This window comes from Melospiza georgiana, chromosome 8 (assembly GCF_028018845.1).
Source record: "Melospiza georgiana isolate bMelGeo1 chromosome 8, bMelGeo1.pri, whole genome shotgun sequence".
NCBI lineage: Eukaryota > Metazoa > Chordata > Aves > Passeriformes > Passerellidae > Melospiza > Melospiza georgiana.
The window spans coordinates 8,452,684-8,473,720 of record NC_080437.1 but is presented as its reverse complement, the minus strand read 5'-3'; the positions used below and the strand labels follow the sequence as shown (position 1 = coordinate 8,473,720).

The 21,037-nt window shown below is 42.3% G+C and overlaps 1 protein-coding gene across 3 annotated transcripts in view; it reads right to left on the bottom strand.

The window, feature by feature from the left end:
- RHOBTB1 (Rho related BTB domain containing 1) overlaps positions 1 to 21,037 on the bottom strand; it is a 48,460-nt gene that overhangs the window by 14,795 nt on the left and 12,628 nt on the right. Inside the window, exons 3-4 of one of the 3 annotated variants that reach the window (XM_058029089.1) lie at positions 4,823 to 5,024; positions 4,375 to 4,478 (exon numbers count right to left, since the gene is read on the bottom strand). In XM_058029089.1, the coding sequence (XP_057885072.1) occupies positions 4,375 to 4,478; positions 4,823 to 5,014 (296 nt within the window). In that variant the 5' untranslated portion in view covers positions 5,015 to 5,024. Of the gene's footprint in view, positions 1 to 3,589; positions 3,651 to 4,374; positions 4,479 to 4,822; positions 5,025 to 21,037 lie in introns of those variants that run through there. The other 2 variants (XM_058029090.1, XM_058029091.1) reach the window with 2 other exon arrangements.

Sequence of the window (21,037 nt, the reverse complement as noted above, 5' to 3'; positions counted from 1 at the left end):
CATACTCAAAAGAGAAAAAAATCATGACAAATATACATATATGTTGTAAAAATGGTTTTTCACAGTTCTTCATGATCATATGATGAACCTAAATGGTTATAAACTACTGTAAAGTAGAAGGGGAGGCTCACAAATTTGGGTAGCTGAAGATGATTTGAAGATACTGCCTATTGCTTTTTTGTGGCAGAAAATGTGACAAGAGGAAGCAGCAGAGCTGAAGACACCTGAAATAACTGGATTCCCCATCAGCTGAGCCCCTGCTAGTGAGCAAGAGACTGCCCTGTGTCTGTTCAGTACCTCTGCTCTAGAGAGACATCTCTGAGGACCACTTCCATCCCAGGCCAGCAATGGCTTGAGAGGCACAGGGAATGTGTGAGCTTTCATTCACAAGGCACTTCTGAAACCCCAGACCTTCTCTGGAGAAAGGAGGGGAGCTGCTGGCCCAGCCTCAGTTCAGGCACCAGCTGCTCCATGACAGAGGGCACTGATCTAACTAAAGGCAGACCAACTCTGTGAAGCCACAAACCTCATCCTAATCTCACTGAATTTGATGAATGCAAGTACCATTTTATATCAAAGCTACCTTGGTTTTGTTCTTACAGAAACAGGATCATCATTGTCCCTTGAGGAAAAAAAATTAGACAGAGGTTGGTGGAAGTCTTCAGATATCAGTGATAAAGCTCTGTTCTCATGGACTCCTTTCAGCAGCATTCCAAAGCTGTATTTTTAGGGATTCAATTACATTGGAGTAACTGGTAAAGGGAATTGTAATCACACAGAAAGCTGAATGCATGTGTTCCTCTGCATGCATACAATACCCACAAGGCTTACAAAATCCATTCACAAGAGAGGAAATATTCTAAACCTATTTTAAGAGACTCTCTCAGCAGTCTAACAGCAAGACTCATTCACATTTGTAAGTCATGAGGAAAAAGCTGTTTTCTGTCCATGCTGCATGAACAGATTTTGTTTGGTCTACAGCTCATATTTAAGTTGCAAGTAAATAAGTCATCCTGGCTGAATTAGCTAACAACCCCCATTCACGGTATTGAGAATAAATATTTGATTGAATTAACTCTTTGCAGGTTTGTGCTTATGTTTACACATACTAGAGCTGCATGTTAAAAACCCCCAGGATACAGAGGCTATTTATCAAATTAGCTAAACATGTTCACCTGAGGGAGGAAAAAAAAAAAAAAAAAAGAAAGGATGCAAAAAGGGAGAAAAATAACTACAAGCCAGCTTCTAGGATTAGCTTGAACATGATGATATGTTGACAGTCTCATTCAAAACCAGATTGGACAAGAGAATGGGAGATAGTGAATCCTGACAAGTTGAAATGTAAATTAAGATGTTTTGTCTTTACACTTGCCTCCCAGAGAAACTGCTACAGAATAACAACTCGGGCTTTAAATGAAGTTCACACCTCATCTGCAGACTTAGAGAATACAATAGCACCCAGGGTAGGTTGTTATTAAACAAAGAGGTGGCTGGGAGCTGGAAATCAATACACTAAATCATAACCAAGGCATTATCATTTTACAGCATTTTGGGATGATTGTGCACCAGATGAAACCCTACAGGAGATTATTAATAATTGGCTGTTTGGCATCACATACTCCTTAAGCTGAACTGAACAGGATATTTCCAAAACTAAAGCACACACTTTAGTCTAAGCGGGTGAAAAATGTCATTCTGCAAACTGCAGCAAATATTTCCACAAGTCTCTGCAGCCACATCCCCCTCACTCCCTTAAGCTGTCAGGAACTGTTTCCCAAAGCTCCCAGAGGAGTGTGATTATTAAACTAAACACCACAGAGCAGAATGCAAGCTGATCTCACTCTCCATACTCCCATTAAGGGATGGCAGAGAAACATTAACTATTCCATCCCCAGTGGCATTCAAATGTTTCTCTAGTCCTGTCACACAAAAATAGTGGAAAATAGATTCCTTTTCCCCTCCTTTCATGTTTCTATCTGTGAAAAATAAAGTTAAGAAGGATTTATCTGTGCTACAAGCCCGATTAACTGTTCACCCAGTCATCTATAGCATAATCTATTTATGTAACATTTTCTAGAACTGTATGGAGCAAACTTTTCCAAGGAGCAGCAGGCGAGTTAATGACTTGCTGGTTCTTGTTACACAGGTTTAGGACAATTAGAGGTCTTGGCTGAATGTTTGCTGGAGTAAGCCTTCCCCTGCATGAGGTACAGAATTTTTTTAAGAGAACCAAAGGATTATATTATTATATGATCCTTCAGACAATCAAAACACAGGGCACTTGCAGGTGTAACCTTGAACAGTTTTCCATGAAATTGGCCTTTCACTGAATTGCAAGACTTGACACAGCTGACTAGACTACAGCTCAATGTATAGACGTGATTTAAAATAAATTCCTAGAAATATGAACATTCAGCATTGAAAAACTAGTTTTAAAATGCCAGCCCAGATGAAATACTAAACAGCCTGCTTTGACTGCAGCATTAACATTCTTAAAACAAGCAAGTACCTAAGTGCTTACAATCACAACATTTTAAAACTGAAATTCTATTTATAAAGTATTTCTGTAGAGCTTCCAGTTACTTTCTTCATTAATAGACTTGCAGAAAAACCACTAACAGGAGAGCAGGCTTCCAGAACAGCCTTTTAAAGCTAATTAGGATACAGCAAACCTCATTCTACACAAGTTCAGTTCTGCAAACCTCACAAATGAATCACTGTGTTCATATGCTTAATCCTCGAGATCTCAAGTTATTCACGTCCTCCTTGGCGTTTGCAGGATTAGAATCTAAGTATGTTGTTTCCTCCCTCTCCCATCCTGTCAGTAAATGTGGGATCAGGGTTCAGAACATGCCTGATTCTGCTCTCCTAATCTCCAGTAATCTTCTCAGTGACACAGTATCTGTTGCAGAATATCGGGAGGCCACATCAAAGCAGAGCAGTGAGTGGAAACATGAAGTTACATCCAAATTTATCAATGCAGGCTCCACGTGCTGCCAAAAGGTAAAAAGGTATCCATGGACATCTTCCAGTAGCACTAAATATTAAGGTAAACATTACCTTAAAGTCTGTAACTTCTCTCACAGAGATTATTTACAAATGGTACAGGTTGTGCAGCCCAGATGTGTTGTTGTTTCCCAACAGAAAATTCCAGGTAATTCATGACTGTGAAAACTCAACTAACAGTGCTGTACACAAAGGAGTGTTGTACAAACATACAGAGTTCTGAAACCTGAAAATTTAATGGGTGGATTCAACCAGCAGAACCCTCTCCAGCATTTCTAAGAGGTAGAGAATAGAAAAGACCATCCTCCTTCAAAGTCACTTGTGTCATCAGGCAGCACAGAGAGAAGAAAAACAGCAAGACAGTACAGTTTGGCCACATGCAATAGAAAGCTGGGGCTGACACTCTACAAAGGGCATTCATTCCCAGCTGGAAAAAAAATGTGTCTGTCTGTGAAGGTCTGATCAACTGCAGTGACTGAAGCAGATATGAAAAGGTTATGAAAAAGTTCAACAAGGTGAAAAAAATGTGTGAGGACTGAGACCTCTCAAAAGTGAGTTATGAAAATACATGTCCAAAACCCACCTTCAGCTCAGTATTTGCCTAATACAGCTGTTCTGCTGTCTGTACTGCCACAAGGTCAGATCTAATTAAACAAACCAGAAAGACTATCACTGGCTTCAGTCCTTGCTGAAACTATGCTGAACTTTTACAAACATATGTTTATACACGCACATATATAATACACACTGGAAAAATCTAGATCACATTCATTTAAATATATATTTATTATACATGTATTTTTGGAATTTCCAGGGTTAACTGATTCACTAACAGACATTTTATATTCATAGAAGGAAAACCTTAGCTTTAATTAAGGATATACAGAAGAGCCTCATCTTTCATGAATCTAGCTCTGCTCTCAAGAGGTTAGCTGCCCATTCAACATCACAGGTTTTAATAAAATAAATATTTCATTGAGTGAGAGTGATATTTCCCAACATCTCTCCTTGTTTGTTGCTTGTTAGGCAATTATATCAAACACTGCTTGTACAGGCAGAGAATGCTCATATTCAATTTTCTGAAGCTACGATCTTATTTTGGAGAATGTACTTTAAAATTCAAAATAGGACAACAGTTGTTGACAGAGCTTAGCAGGCTGTTCAAGGAAATGTAGCATAGTAAAACTATGCTGCTTTTTAAATATTTATATCTTTTTAATCCTTACAGCAGATAATCCTCTTTGCAGTGCGCAGGAGCATGAATACCCGTGATTGCTAAGTCCTTGCTTTTCAAAATTTAGATTTGCAATTTATTTCCACCAAGTTTGAATGCAAGTATTTCTTAAAATTTTACTTGGATCAATTTACCTTCCATAAGCAAAGCGCCTGTCTTTGTGGTGGTCCCCAAAAGTGTCCCACAGCCTGAGAGAAACACTCACTTCATCCACAACATCTCTTGAGCGTTCAAGGACCTAGAAGAGAACACACAAAACATTCTCTTTCCCTCCATCAGACAGTTACTTTGTAATTCACCCCATCAAAAGGTCCAAAACATACTAGGTCAAGGGTCTACCTCATGCAGTTTTTACCAAAAGATGTATCTTATAAATCAGGCAGAATATTTATATCCCTAAAAACAGGTTTGATAAAGAAATTACTTTAGAACGAGAGGTGTATCAGAGCATGGCTGCAGTAGAGGTCACTCATAAAATACTTGTGAGCTCATTGCTGCATCCTGGCAGGGTGGGGCTTGCCAAGAAACAGCAGCAGCACCTCGCAGCATGTGCTGCACACCTCGCACACCTGCAGCCCTTACCTCCTGGCAGACACGGTACTGATCGATGGCCCAGACGGTCGGGACGTGCGTGGCCAGCAGCTGATACTGAGTCAAGGTTGTGTTGCAGGCTCTGGCACAGATCAGACGAGTCTTTCCCACTGCGTTATCTCCAACCACCACACACTTGATAGTTTCAACGTTGGGTCTTTCGTAGTCCATGTCAATGTCCATTTACCAAAAACTGGAACAAGAGAGTTAAAGTCGTTTTCTACTTCTGTGTGAAAACAGTGCTGTTTAGAATCAGAGCCTTTTACTTCCTCTTCTTGAGAGATGCCTGGAGACAACAAACTCTTAAGGAAAAGTGTGTGGTGAACTGTCCCAAAGTAGGCCAGCCAGTCCTTTAAATACTGCTCAGTTATGCAAATACACAACTATTTGGACCGCAGTGCCTTTATGCTGCTCACATGCTATTTTCACTTTGGTTTCTGTAAACACAAGCCTGTTTGCAGAAGATAGATCTTGGTGAAACAAGGACAGCTAGCATAAACTTACCTCTTGCTAATACTTTTTATGCCAGGAGGAAAAAAAGCCTGGGCATCAGTGGGTTTAACCTGAAGGATACCAGTATAAACCTGCCTTCTGCAGTCCTGCCCATTCAGGATTTGATTTAGGGCTGCCCAGACAATATTGCTAACAGCAACTCACACAGATGGCTTTAGCACACAATAAAACTTGTACGACAACTCCAGAGACTGTTCACTACAAAACCACAATTCCCATTACACCCTGCATGTATCACACATTCTTCATTGTCCAAGGAAAAGTTTTTACAGATCATGGACTAACATGAAACCAAAGAGCCAAGCAGGAACTTGCAAATATACTTCTCTATACATAGAAATTCTTTTTGATGTAAAATGGAAAGTGAAGAGAAGAAGTTTTTTGAAGATACTGTCCTCATGGAAAGATATTATTGAAAGTATTTTCTTAAATATTCTATGGCAATGTATTGAACAAATGCCTGGATACAAAGGCAAGCTGGAAAAAATGGATATTTGAAAGACTAAAACCAACTCAAGCATGTTTGCTACAGTCTGTCATTTTCATATGTGGGATCATAGTTTGATATATCTGAATTTGATTTTCTAATGTCTAGCAGTCTGCTGAGCAATCTGGACTCTGCCAGGGAATTGTAATTAAGGAGGGAGTACAGGGAAAATGCAAGTCACAAACCTTTTCAGGAAGGCTTGCCTAATAATTATTTCAGCAAGGAACCTACAGCACTTTAATTGACAAAACACAGGTCATCATCTGGAGTGGTGGTGTCCTCTTTTCTGAGAAGAAAGCACTACAGATAAAGAAATCCAATGACTTATTTTAATGCCGTTTTTAATATTCACATCTCATTCACACTTAGATATAGACTATATATTAGCTGTCAGGCTGTTTAAAATAACAGATTCAAGCTATTTTGGTGCCCATTTTTCACTGTCAGAGGCACTATGTTCTTATTTAAGTAAAAATCATGTTTAGTAACTACTAGTCAAACACTGATTTTAACCGTATTCTTTTTCATTATTTAAACTGATGTACACCAAGAAAGAAAAGTCTTTGTAAGAACTCAAGGTTACCCATTTAGATAAAATTTTGACTATGGGCTATGTGCTAATAACTATAATGGCTAAGGCACATTTGTAATCTTCATTTATGTGTGGAGGGAGGAGTTAGGGACGACACAGATAAGGTGCAAGAGTGATTTTTGCCACTACTGTGTCACACTGATGTTTCTACAGACACTGAATGCTTCTGGAAATGCTGCAGCACAGACCCTCAAAATAAGAATACATTTTGAAGTTATCCTACCCGGGACTGAAACAGCCCAGACACTTGGCACCCTGGCCCAAGTGCATGGTTGCACAAGCAGAGCTCTGCAATGTGCCAGATGCAGAGCAGAGAACACTCTTTGGACACACACAAACACACAAAGAGCACTGGGCACACGTGAGCCCTCAGCACCTCATGACTCCAGCACCGAGGTTTGGGCTGGTGAGGACACAAACATGTTAGAGACAGCCTCCATCCATTCACCTGGCCTGTAACCTGCATCCTGAGAGGTTCCTGCCCTGGAGGTAGAGCACTCCAGAGGCTCCCAGTTCCCTCCTGTGATCCAGCCCCAGCTGCCTGCTGGATGGAAGCTCCATGAGGCTGGTACCTGGGATGGCCACGGGCTCTGTCCCCTCTCTGTGATTCCAAACACGGGAGGAGAACCCAGAGCTAACTCCTTGTTCCTCCTCAGTCACAATATGAGTAAAAGTACAAAAAAACCCTCTTTTTTGTCTCCACGCTACAGAGAACATGGCACGTTCATACACCACAGCCTCACAGGCAGGGCCCCAAATGAGTAGCAAAACCCCGAGAGCTTTCAGCACGTGATCTTAAAAAGTTTCAAGTCTGAGAATAAACAGCAACCCCCTTGACATATTATGTGGGGGTATTAAATTACTTCATATTTTATTCATGCATGGACTAGACATCACAGATGGAATGTGGAAATGTTTACAAGGCTAGAAAGCAAAATGAAGGAGCATGGCTAGCCAGTGTGTCTGGTTGGTTTTAAACTACCAAGCAGAGATGCCAAATCAATTTTTCTTCCAACCCAATATTCCATTAAAAAGCTGTTACAGAGATTAGCTGTCGTATTATATAACAATTTGATTTAAAAATTCTTCCAAAGTTCTTAAATGGTAGTTCTACATAAAATGTTCTGCTTCAGTCAGTCACAAAATATGTATTAAGTACAAAGTCTGGAATCTTAAAAAATTACCAAGAGGATAACAAAGGCAGCTTAAAATTAACAGGCAAATCTAAAGAAAAGTAACTAGATAAATCAATGCAAGTATCTGAGAATCCTAGAAAAGGATCACATGAAAAAAAATTAAAATTACTAGGGTTTTAATTTTCCAATATACCTAATAACCTAATTAAAGCAAAGTTATCACAGGACTCAGTCGCAGCATGCCTGAATGCCCTGCCATAGATCAATGGCAATCTAATGAAGATATTTTTAGCATGACTCAATACTGCACAGGACACAGATTAAAATAAACTGGCAATAAAAACAAAAGTAGAGCTCTGTGGCTATGTTAAGGAAAGTTCTTAAATATCCTCCAGTATCTATAATGTAACTATGTGTTAAAAATCCAGACCATTTTAATATTCTTCACTAGTTTCCAGGAAGGGATTAAAGCAGAAATAGCTCCTGAAGAGACTGACAGACAGAAGCCCGGACAGATATTTAGACACCTCAAGTAAAACCAGATGCTAACAACAAATTCCAGTATAAACAATTAGCAAAACAAGTTGATTAAATGCTTACAAATGTAGCCAGATGCCTTCTGGCTACTGGAATGATTAAAGCCAGGAATACATGCAAGATCTAAAGAACACAGACACAGTTAGTTTTTTTAAGGTAGCCTCTAGGTTAAGCTGGTGCTAAACCTATTATATAATCACACTGATTAAAAATGCTGAACATGTATTTACAAAACTAGAATTAAAAAAAAAAAAAAAAAAGACAACTAGATTTGAGCTCTGAAAGTCTGGTAATATCCAGGAAGACCAACTAGAACTGAAACTGAACTGGTTAGACAAGAACAAAGCAGCATATATGAAGATTTAGATAAAGGCATAACATTCTAAGATCAATGAAAAACTTGCTAAAACCAACCTACACCCAGAAACAGCTCAGTTTACTAGAAAAACATAGCAGGGTAAAACTATGAGGAAAGTTACTGGAAGTGTGACCAGTCTCAGAAAGGGCACTGGCAAAAAAGCTAGATAAAGACAGAAAGGCCAGCAAAGAACCTACCAGAGAAGTCTGATCAGAAATCACGGTTTCCAAAAGAAAGGAGCACAAAATTCAGCTGCTTAAACCAGTTCTAAAGAAAGATGAGCAGATGGATGGAAATGGAAAAAAGATACCCGTAAGAATAACACAGGATCTCAAAAATCTCTTAGGATGTTCTATTTTTACATTGTCACCTGTGATTGTTTGCAGATGAAGAGAAGACAGAGGCAGCCAAAAAAGCAGGAGATGTGAGCAGACTCAAGATCTAACATAAAGCCATTTAATTCATTCACTTGATTAGCAGTTAAATATTCCAAATAAAGCTGATTTATTTCCAAAGAAATATAAGGCTACTGTTCTGAACCACAGCTTTCAGATGGTTATAGTTGCCAATTTCTTTTTTTCTTGCCTCACCTCCAATTGCCATGGGGTGCTTGGTTTTTCATTTAGTTTTTCCTCATTGCTAAATGAGTTGTTACTATAATCACCATAAAACGGTTGTGGTTGCCATAGCATGTGAGTTGGTCAGCCTCAATAATGAAACACTCCCTTTCTGGAGAAATTTTCCAAAAGATCTGCAGAAGCACATCACCTGATTATCAAGTCCACTGGTACACAAACACAACAGACACACACAATCCCTCTAACTCTCTGTATCAGTGTAGATGTATCAATACACAATAGATAACCAGATCATAACCATGAACTTGTTTTAAGAATGCAGCTTATATATAAAGTTATGATTACATTTTTCTCTGCTAGAAACAAGGTGGATGAAGATCCAAACCCAATAGCGAGTTGCCTGTGGAGAATCAGGAATCCACCCCTGTGGATCTCTAAATGTCCACTTGAAATGTCCAGATGTCTAAAATCCTCACTTGGCATATACAAAACGTAACCAAGATTTTTTTTTCAAAGAACAGTAGCTAATTATCCAACCCTTTTCTCTTCAGCACAAACAAATCACAAAGAGTGTCTACATTAATCAGTGATTATGGGGTGATCCTGGAGCCATTCACTTCTTAGCTGTGTACTTACAGGACCCCTCAAAGCAAGCATTTTACTTAGCTCTTCTGCTAAGAGCAAACTCTTCAGATGACAGCTCAGAATGACAGCATATAAGAACCTTGCCTGCTCAGTGGAGTTTTACTTCAAGCTATTCCATGAAAAAAAAAATTAATAATTTCAACCTGTGTCAAGTAATCTGACCAAACATGCAAACCAGGAACTCCTTCAAACAAAGGGGGTGCCCAACCACAATTAAAATGTCACCATTTTACTAAAGAAATATAATGGAAAGAGACACCAAAGTCTAACATGACTTAATATGAATGGTGGGCATTGGAATTATCTGAAAAACTAAAGCTACCAGTAAGTCAATAAGATAATCAACAATTATCCCCAAAAACCACACTTCCCTGAAACTATATGAAGTGCATTTGTAGCTCCTCCATATTTCAATCTATTCTGGAGATGTATTTTTTAGTATAGCTTTGCAGTGACTCTTTCAGAGAGCTATTAGGCAATAACATGTCAAAAAGAATATAAAAAAATTTACAAGACCGTGCAACACTTTTGCCTCCATCCCCAAGTTGCAAAATTACTGCTTGCAACCATGGAAACTGGAAAAGGAGATACAAAATGCCAAGTCCTTCAGGCACTGCAATCACTACCTTGCAGTGCAGAATCCCAAGGCACCAGCACGCTGGCAGGGACCAATGTGCACATGAGCCAGAAGAAGTGTGTGAAATGTTCCTTCTCAATATAAAACCCACCATGTGGTGTTTCAGAATCTTCAGTGGATTAACACAGATATGCCAGGGGACAAAGCAGGAGGAACTCAGTGTTCACCTGTGCAAGAGTGTAGAATTCACAGACAGCTCTGATTTGGGGAAAGGTTAAGGGCCAGAAGGCTGTTTTGTGGTTTGCCTCAATTTAATCAATGCATTTAGGGCACCACCAAGTATATTTGGGAAGTTAATCACAACATGGAATCAAGCAACAGATAAACTACCAGCAGTTGAAAGAGCATCACAAAACATTTTTTACAAGGTGTACATTAATATTAGTATTTTACTAAATCATAGGAGGCCTGTAGGGGACACTAGTTTCAAAAGGAAAACTATTCCTGGTCAGCATCAAAGAACTAGCTGGGCACAAAGGGTAGTAAGACACAAGGTGGGATCAGATCACTAGGCCACCAGGGGACAAAGGTGGGCATGATGCATATCAGGGTGGATTCTTGTCCAGGATGAAGCAGCATTACCCTTTTGCCATTATTTAAAGTTCTGGCAGTTTACATGGAAAGACTGAAGAGACAACCTCAGAAGGAAGAAATTCAGGATTAACTCTGGAATTTATCACCTACTTGCCCTACCTGGCCCATCAGCAGAAGAAAACAGATATACCAATGACTGGGGAAGGAGAAAAACCCTTACATTGTAAAGCTGACCTGATTGAAAATGTGAGACCCTGGGCTCTCCCATGGGTGGGAAGAGAAGGGCAGCTGATGGAAACGTTTCACTGCACAAGGTGATAAATGAGACAACCCTGGCTGTTGCTGCCACAAGAGCACAGCTCAACAGAACCACCTTTATCTTCCACACTGGCAGAACCTGGTTCTACCCTTTTTCTTCTGTCCTGGGATAGCTTAGGGCAAGTGTCAACAAAGAAATAAATCCCTCAAAATGCTGCTAAAATTTGCTACAGCTGGAGAAGTTAAACACTGAGGCTGTCATCAAGAGAGACTCTATTTGGCTTGCCTGAACCAACTTCTTGCATGTCAGCTTTTGATCAATAAGCATCAGATTCATTTCTGGATGCTGCCTCTTACTTTGTAAAGACAGAAGTTTTCAGAAGCTTCCATTCAGCTGCCATAATCCTCAAGTTCTATCCCTCACGTTTTAAAGGGAGGAAAAATTGACCATGGCTTCACACAGAAATGAAAGGAGCAGCCCCTAATGTCGATGTAAAGTTGAAGACAGAACAGATGTCTCTAAGATTGCTAGGGAACTTCTCAATAAAATGATCACCACAACCCTCACAGAAATTGCAGACAGGGAATAATAATTCCTGGTTTGCTGCATCAGATGCCTGTCATTCTGCTCTTTCTCTGCCTGCATGACTCCAGATTTGTTTACATCTGTTAATTATTAGGATCCTCTGTCAAGTCCAACTTACCTCTGTGATGACACAAAAACTTCTGATCAGTAAGAATGAGCATTTCCTCAGATGCCCAAAAATCAGAGATACTAGTAAAACACAAATTCTTCCCCCATAACAATGTGTAAAACAGACTGCCCTCTGCTGAGGGCAGACAGCTCAATAGCTGAGAATGAAAACATTCAATTTTAGGTACAATGACAGATTCTTCTGAGCCTCCTCAAAAAAAAAAAAAAAAAAAAAAATTGCACCTCACAAGGACCAATTTTTGTGTTATACACACTCAGTCTATCAGACCAAATAGAGACCCAAATGAGAGTTCAGCATTAGACTTGAGCTACGTCAAGTATCTGGTAAGTTCTTCAGGAAGACCTGAAGGGCAGAAATCAACAAGCTGATTACACTGAGCAGCTTACATATTATTTTGACCTGTGACATACCTTGGGATATCCTCTGAGATGAGATCAGTGCCCTAGAAATTAACCCACATGGCAGGTGAAGGACATTTAACCATTTCAGAAACCTCATGTGTGGGAATCTGGGATGAGATTTTTACGTGGTGGCAGAGCCTGCAGCACTGCCATTCCTCCCTTTACCAGTTTTCCAGACACTACTACACAAGGCAGTCCCTTGTGCCTCCTTTTGCTTCTCCTTTCTTGGTGTGCACAGAGATGTGGAAAACAGTGCCCATAGTGGACCTACTCCTGGAAAGGGGGAACATCCCTACAGCTGGCACATCACCAATTTAAGGCTGGCACTTCAGCTTTGCCTGTGCATCTTGTGAGGATTCCAGATATACCTGGCTACAACTGACTGTTCATTCCACTCACCAGAGATAATCCCAGCAGACACAAGGGACTAGGCAGTGACCAAGATCTGGCATTGCTGTGGGTCATAATCTGTCACATCATCACAAACTGAAATTAACTGTGGCTGATGTGAATAAAAGTGGCTGAGAACCAAGTACCTGAAGAATGGACAATACCCATTGATGCTGATAACCATCACCAAACAGCTGGCACTTTTTAAAGCAGCCACCCATAAAATCCTCAGATCAGTCCTCCTTCTGCAACAGAAAATTATGCCGTAAGAGCTGAAAAAGGGTACACTGCTAACAGCATGTTAATTCAGCTGAAGAATACATTTTTTTAAGCAAATATTCCATGGTTTGGTTCACATCAGGTGCAGCCAGAGTGCATAAACTGAATTTTGACAGGGAATGTGTGCCACCCACCAGTGACAAGCACTCGGTCCATGGGACCAGATTAAAGGCAGTCTGAAGTACTGCCCTCCGTCCCTGAGCAGTGTGCAGTGTGGACACTGGGTCCTCAGCACCAATATTTTCATTCACAAATCCCCTGCTACTGCACCACATGATGCATCAGTGTAGCTAGAGCATCAGGTGCTCTGATTCCCTCTTTGGTACTTGGATTAACATAACTGGGTAAAGCTGCAGCTGAATCCTTAATGACTGTTGTGCCCAAGAGTACCTGGGATAACATATAAAACTCAAAGCTTAAAGGGAGATGGGTCCCTGGAAAAGTCTCACTCAGTACCAGGTTTCATCATAATAAACTCCATGAAATGCCTGATTTTGCTCTTATGTAATGAAGATGCTTGTGCAGTATTAAACTACTGCTACTTTAGCAGAGGTTGTTAGTGACTGTACACACACATGAAAGAGGTGCTGACACTGTAGCTGTTCCCAAGCAGAGCTCCCAAAAGTACTGAAAGAATAACAACAATCACCACCAAATAAGGGATTCTCACAACTTTTGTTCATTTCTGTAGGGAAAATGTTTATCAGGCTTCACTAGAGCTACAAACACAGAATATTCCAGAGACACTGGTGACCTTCTAGCACAGAGAGCTGTTGAATTCACTTTCTGTACTTGTTCTCATTCCAAAAGATAGAATCAGGCTCTTGCTTTTTGAACTTTATGTAACATTTCTCATGCATTCTCTTCTTTGTTAATCAGTGATCTTAGAAAGACATTATATGTGCTTTTATTCATTCCCAGACAATATTACCACTAGGAAACTACCAAAGGAGAGCGAGACCTCATAATGACAGCAAGAAAAACCCACCCAAGGACCTAAACACTCACTGGAACAGCAAACATTTCAGGATGGCAGACTTCAGGTAAATGTTATTTTCAGATCATGGGTCAAGTTCTGCACTTATGTCTCAAATGCAAATCCAACAACATTAATGGAGCAGTGCAGGAGACACAGAGATGGAGGGTTTACTTGTGATGTCTAGTGCCACACAGAGCAAAGAAAAAAAATAATTTAAAAAGAAGAAAGAAATTGCTGTCTTATGTTTCATGTGAGACAGAAAGGAGAGAAAAACAGAAAAGTAGAATAGTGTTGGATGGGAGGCAGAGGGAATCCATATTTTTATTTCATGACCTGTCTGTAATGCCAAAGAGCCCCAGCTATGACCACACACACTGCAGGTGACCAATTATAGCTCATGCACCACTCACTCCTTCAGCACAAAGTTTTGAGCTCTTTTATGGAAACCCAATCAGTGATCCAAGGATACAATCACCCTGTCTCTTAGCTGCTCTGCAAGTCTGCTGCATGCAGCAAGGACACCTGAGCATTTCCTTTTCCCCTCCCCAAGCACATACTTTGCTCTACAATGTTTGTACACTTTTCTGGCAGGAAGGAAGGGAGCAAGGGAGGAACATGTCAAACACCTGTTGCTCCTTTGCTTCTCCTCTTCTGTCCTTTCGTCCCCTTCAGCACAGGGTAACATCTGGATAAAGGACTTAGGTATTTTTCCAGCAAATAAAATGTATTAACAAAGAATCAAACATCAGGATTTACTGGTCAAGTGATCAGTTCTTCCTCTCAGCCTAATGCTTTACAGTATTTATGAAGCTTGGAGTTTTAAAAGGGCAGGAGTTTTAGAAAGCTTCCCAGAGCTAAAATTGATGTTTATTTCTTCTTGGATAAAAATACTTCTGTGTATCTGAGCCTGCCCCAGATCTTATGCTCATTAAGTATTATGTCACTTAGATAAAGAATCCTAGTAGAAATACTGAAATCACTTTTTTTTTCTTTAATAGTGTGTAGATGCACTGTATATCTGAGACATAGAATCAGGTGTGCAAATGCAACATACACAGAAAGAAAAGCATAACCTAATGGAAGAGGACCTCAGAAAAATACTGAAAAGAAATGAAGCCATTCTGTTTCCATGAGGTGTGACTCCTGTTTCTGAAATACAGCCCGTACTGAAATATTACTACTTACACTGAGCAGTCATGACAACTCTTCAGCATGATCCTATTGATGGTGGGTTTCTCCCCACATGCATTATTTTTGCCTAGAAAGACCAGCAGCTGAAGGACTCCCCTTAAGCACACTGGAAAAGCTAATTTCCACCTCAGCTTCCAGTAGAGCTCAAGCTATTACAGCTCAAGCTGAACATTTGGCTTCAAGTCAGCTGTGTGTCCTGAAATAGTACACAAACTGAGGATGAACAAAGTCATTGAGACTATTCTGGCATCACTTCCTTGCTCTTGCTGTGACCATATGCAGAACCTCAAGGGCTTTCTTTTATTATTATAATTTTTTTAACAAGTATATTGTTGCCTTCAGAGTAGTGTCTTGACCAATGGACGGCAACTCCTCCACCTAGTCTGCCTCGGTACATCCAGTGACTGATTTCTCTTTGCTCTAGATGTCAGATGCCACAATACCTACTAAAGGTAGACTACACAGACTAAAAGTCTACTACTGTTTGTCTCTACAGCCCCTTTCTATGGCCCACAGAAAGGTCCCGACATAAACACCTGATAATCTGTGCCACAAGAGCCCTCAACAGCCTCCTGCTGTTGTCACAGCAGCTCACAGTAGCCTCCACAGACAAAGCAGGGGAAAGAATGGGGAGGGGAAAAAGATATCCCTCGGGTTTTCACTAAGTGACACTCAGAGGTACCAAGCGCCAGGAGGTTTGTGCTTCCCGTGCACATCACACCCGTCTATTTTTGCCTTGCACCTCGTGGCCTCTCTGCAAAAGGAAGCCAGGCAGATCTGCTTCACCAAGGACTCGGCCCTCTCTGTCCTCGGAGGAGGGGAGGATGCCACCACCTCCTGCTCTCTCCCGACGAGCCGGGAGAGCACCTGCGGGCAAACGGGACGCGCGGGCGCCGCCCCCCGCCCCCTGCGGACCCGCGGCGGCCCCTGCCCGCACACCGGCACTCGGAGCACGATCGCGCCCGGGCGACGCGGCACCTACCCGGGAGGGCGGGCTGGCTACGGCGGGGCTGCCCGGCCCCGCGGGGGTGGCGCCGCCGCCGCGCCCCCTTCCCGCTGCTCCTCACGGCGGCGGGGCCGCGCCCGGAGCCGCCGCGCCTCGGCGGGGAGGCGGCATCGCCCCCGCTGCTGCTCCGCCCGACCGGCCCGGCCCGGCCCGGCCCGGCCTGCGGCGCTGCCTGGGGCGGCGGAGCCGTGACGTGCCAGCCCCCGGTCTATCTTTAGCGCGGCGATTGGATTTCATTCATGAAACCGCGGCCGCGCGTAAAGGGGCGGAGGATGGAGCCGCCCCCGCATCCCGCCCGACGGAGCGAGCCACGGCCCGCAGCGGGGATGGCGGGGAGCATCCTGCCCCACGGCCCGCAGCGGGGATGGCGGGGAGCATCCTGCCCCACGGCCCGCAGCGGGGATGGCGGGGAGCATCCCACCCCTGCCCCACGGCCCGCAGCCGGGATCACCGAGCGCATCCCACCCCTGCCCCACGGCCCGCAGCCGAGATTACCGGGAGCATCCCGTCCCTGCCCCACGGCCCGCAGCCGGGATCACCGGGAGCATCCCGTCCCTGCCCCACGGCCCGCAGCCGGGATCACCGGGAGCATCCCGCCCCTGCCCCACGGCCCGCAGCCGGGATCACCGGGAGCATTCCACCCCTGCCCCACGGCCCGCAGCCGGGATCACCGGGAGCATCCCGCCCCTGCCCCACGGCCCGCAGCCGGGATCACCGGGAGCATCCCGCTCCTGCCCCACGGCCCGCAGCGGGGATCACCGGGAGCATCCCGTCCCTGCCCCACGGCCCTCAGCCGGGATCACCGGGAACATCCCGCTCCTGCCCCACCGGCCGCAGCCGGGATCACCGGGAGCATCCCGTCCCTGCCCCACGGCCCGCAGCCGGGATCACCGGGAACATCCCGCTCCTGCCCTGCCCGCAGCGGGGATCACCGGGAGCATCCCACCCCTGCCCCACGGGCCGCAGCCGGGATCACCGGGAGCATCCCGCTCCTGCCCTGCCCGCAGCCGGGATCACCGGGAGCATCCCGTCCCTGCCCGCAGCTCAGGCTTTCTGCCATGGCCTCGTACGGTAAAGCTCGGACACGAAACAACTTGAAATCAAAGCAACACCCCGCACAAGCAGACGTCTTTATACGTATACACTGTAAATACTGTTAATACAGTCACAGTGCAAAGGTCCTGAAAGCCTCCCTGGATGATGCCCAAAGTTGGGTATGTGATTTCTTACTGCAGGTGCTGCTGATAGCTTTTGAAATCACTTCTCTCCAGTCTCACTAGTTTTTGAAGCCTTCATGTAAAATACATACATCACAACTAAACCACAACCTCCCTTTGTCTTACAGTGACAATCTAGACTTGAAAGCAGCAGTGAAAGCAGCTCCAAGCCCCTGTGTGTTACATTCCACACCTGGCCCCCTGCTAAAATTGCAGTCTCTGGCTCTGTGTTTACCACTTGACATCAACAAATCTGTCACTAACCAGTAAGAGGCATGGGCACAATTGCACAGCTAAGGACAGTTTTTGACATAGCTGTGACTATTCAAAAAGTAGTCACTATTCAAAAAATACTCTCTTACAGCAACCTAGTCTCACACATTGCACAGTCTCGTAGCATTAAAACCATAATTTGTTAGAAAACATTATAAAGTTGTTTAAAACCCCACTTACAAGAATACTTATCCGTACCAGTAACAGGTTAACAGTATCCAAATGCATTTGGTTATACTCAATTACTTACATTTTTCAAATACCCAGAAGCCAAACTTACATTAACCAGGTCAGACTGCAACAATTTTCAGTTGAGTACATCTATGTCAGGACAAATTACAGTTTGCAACTTCCTATAAAAGGAGGCTATTAGGGGCAGGAGAACAACAGGAATCACGGCAAATATTATTTTCCTAGCTTTGCACAGTTTGGATGGATGAAAACAAATGCACCAGAAAGTAAAAGAACTCTCACTCAGACATCTACTTACAAGCAAAGAAATATCAGGTTGATAATGCAGGCAACAAAAAGTAAAAATAAAAGTAAACAGATTTAAAATGTGTGGTTTGATTACCTTCTGGTTTTTAAGTTTCAAGTTCTATGGGATTTTTTTCTTCTCCACAAATGAGAGTTAAATTTTTTCATTCTGTGCAAGAACAACAACCCCATGTATTCACTTGTCTCTCAGATACACAGTTTTTAGGAAAACACAAAAACTTCATGTTCATCCCACTCAATTCAGGAGGTTGGGCAAAGCATTGTTATATAAAAGGCATTCCTTTGACTGAACTGTTTCAGTATGTCAATTTTTAATACCTTATTGGTACCTACAGTCTAAATGATCACTTTTTTTTCCTACAGTCTAAATGATCACTTCCTGGAGAAAAATCAGAGCTAGAACCCATGTCTCTGTAAAAAATACCTAGACTATTACTGCTGCAAACAGTGATGCTAATGTGAGAACAGGTAAGTTAGCATCATGTCAGAGAAAACTGACACAAAGCAACCAGACTTGCCATGATACTGACTCAAGAAGTGTTGGACTGCAATTCAAAAAAAATTCCAAACCAAGCTAATAAAAATCCCACAAACCTTTAGATCTGATTCCCAGCTCTTTACAGAGCTTTTCTACAGGGAAAAAAAAAAAAAAAAAAAAAAAAAAAAAAAAAAGGGAAGAGGACAGGAAGAAAGTGTTATTTTTAGTGCACAATAGTAAATTTAGCAAAATACAGCAATGACAAAGATTAGTCAGGTGGTTAAAATGGGAGAAAGAGAAAGAGGGCATTGCTTTTGATGGGGATAAAGAAATGGTCTCAAGTTTCTCTCTTTTTCCCTGTTTCATCAAAGGGTGATAAAGGCTTCTACTGCTGTGGAAATAGGTACATGCTACTATATAATTTCTATTTTAATGACTATCTACAGCAATTTTTACCACTCAGTGCTTTCCTACCACAAATGTAAAACTTCTTACATAATTCAGATTGCAGCTTTTCTAGTATAAAATAAAGTATAAAATAAAACTCCAGGACAACCAGAAATTCTCTGTTCTCTGAGACATAATCCTGTAGGGAAGCATATTTACATTCTCCCCAACTTTTAAAACAAACAGTTTAGTTTTGACCATAAACTTGACTGACACATTGAGAAGTGGTTGGAATGCATCTCTAATAGGGTGTGGAGCAACTGACAGCTTCTAGGCTTTGGTACAAGAAAGCACAGTAATAAACCACAAATATTCCCACTGACTTTGCATAAGCATTAAAAATACATGAATGGTAAAGTTTTACTCATTTGGATGTTCAAGTATTCCAGGTAGCCAGCTTGGATTTTTCATTTTCATTTGTTTGTTTTCAGGGAGGAATAACAGCTAGAGGGAAAGGGAGAAGGGAATAAGCTCTGTCTTTGCAAGCAATCCTAAAGGACATGGCATTGGACCACGGCAGCATTTAACTAGAGTCTGCTTTTGCCAAGTCAATACAGCTTTCCAAAACATGTTTATGGGCTGCCAAGCGAGCTCCGTCACTGCAGCAGTTATGTGCCTTAAACACTATCTCACAACTGAGAGAACAACTGGATAAAAAAACCTAAAATAATAATTTAAAAATGTATTAACTCCCATGGAGAATTCTACTTAGAATTATCTTAGTTTTGCTAAATTATAAAATGCATTTGAAAGCACAAATGTAAATCCACATCCCCATATGCTCCAATGTATTATTTTTTACTCTGGGGCTAAACTAACCTTTTGGTTTTGAGACTATATTTCTCAGATGATTTAAAAACATCAGGAGAGAGCATCAGTTGTGCAGAGACTGTAACTGAGTTTACAAATAACCTTTCTACTCCTGGATCTTGAGAGTCAGTTTAATTCCAGACGCTGCTCCAACCTGCAGTGTTAGCAGAACTCCTTAAGGAACTTTCTACCAGCTCAGAAACACTGAAGCTCAGTGCCCACAGGCCCTTCCATCCTCTGCACTTCTGAGAAACCAGAGAAAGGCTCAGGAGGAGACAGGCTGAAAAAACACCACTCAAGGATAACAGGAAGTGCAGGAAGAAGGGACTACAAGCACTTGGTTTGGCTTCTTTGACAAACTCTTCTGGAAGGGGAACCTAGGCTTCTCACCATCCCATCATAATCTAAGTCTGCTGCATCAGCAGAGGATTGATAGTCTAAGCATGGTAAATCTGGGGTTTAGATTTTACATTTCTGTTTATCAGCATGCTGAGAAAGTCTACATCCCAGACCCAAGGGTCATGTGGAAGCAAGAGGCTCTTCCCTGTATTAGACATCTAGGTACAGTCTGCTTAAAAAAAATGTAAAACTGTGGTGACGTGGCTCTTTGCACCCTCTGAGGACCCACTCAAGCTTTTCATTCAGGACAACTGAGATTATTTCCCTTCTGCTTTAGGTTGCAACACCCAAGCACAAATGCAGTTTCCTATGACAAGCCACACCAACAACACTCAGTAGGGACAGTTACAGACCTGAGCTCGTTCACTGAAAGAGGGCAGGTGTGACATTGCAGAGACTGCCTGGGACTGTCCAAACCCAAAACCAAATAGTATATATCAAATACTCCTAGAGTTTCTCTCTCTCCCTTACCCTTGAATGCAGGGCCTTTCATATTAGAAGACTTTAGGAGCATGTTTGGATTAAAAAAATGTTAGTGGAAATAATTTAAATGCACAAGGAATTAAGTAAAACAAAGTAAGTCAAATTGTCCTGTATGGGTTCCACATAGCATATGGCAATCCCACAGGGACAGAAGTGCTCTCTTCAGTCCATGAAATTTGCTTTCAACAATACAAAGAGAACACGAGTAAATGTTGTACAACCAAAATAAGGAAATGTGGTACTTCAGTCATGGACTTCACCATCCACCCATTGCATGTGGTATGTGTAGTCTCAGCCAGCTGGCAGCATGTGAATTAAAACATCAGAATTACCCAGCTCCTGTCATTGTAGTCTACTTTTCCCC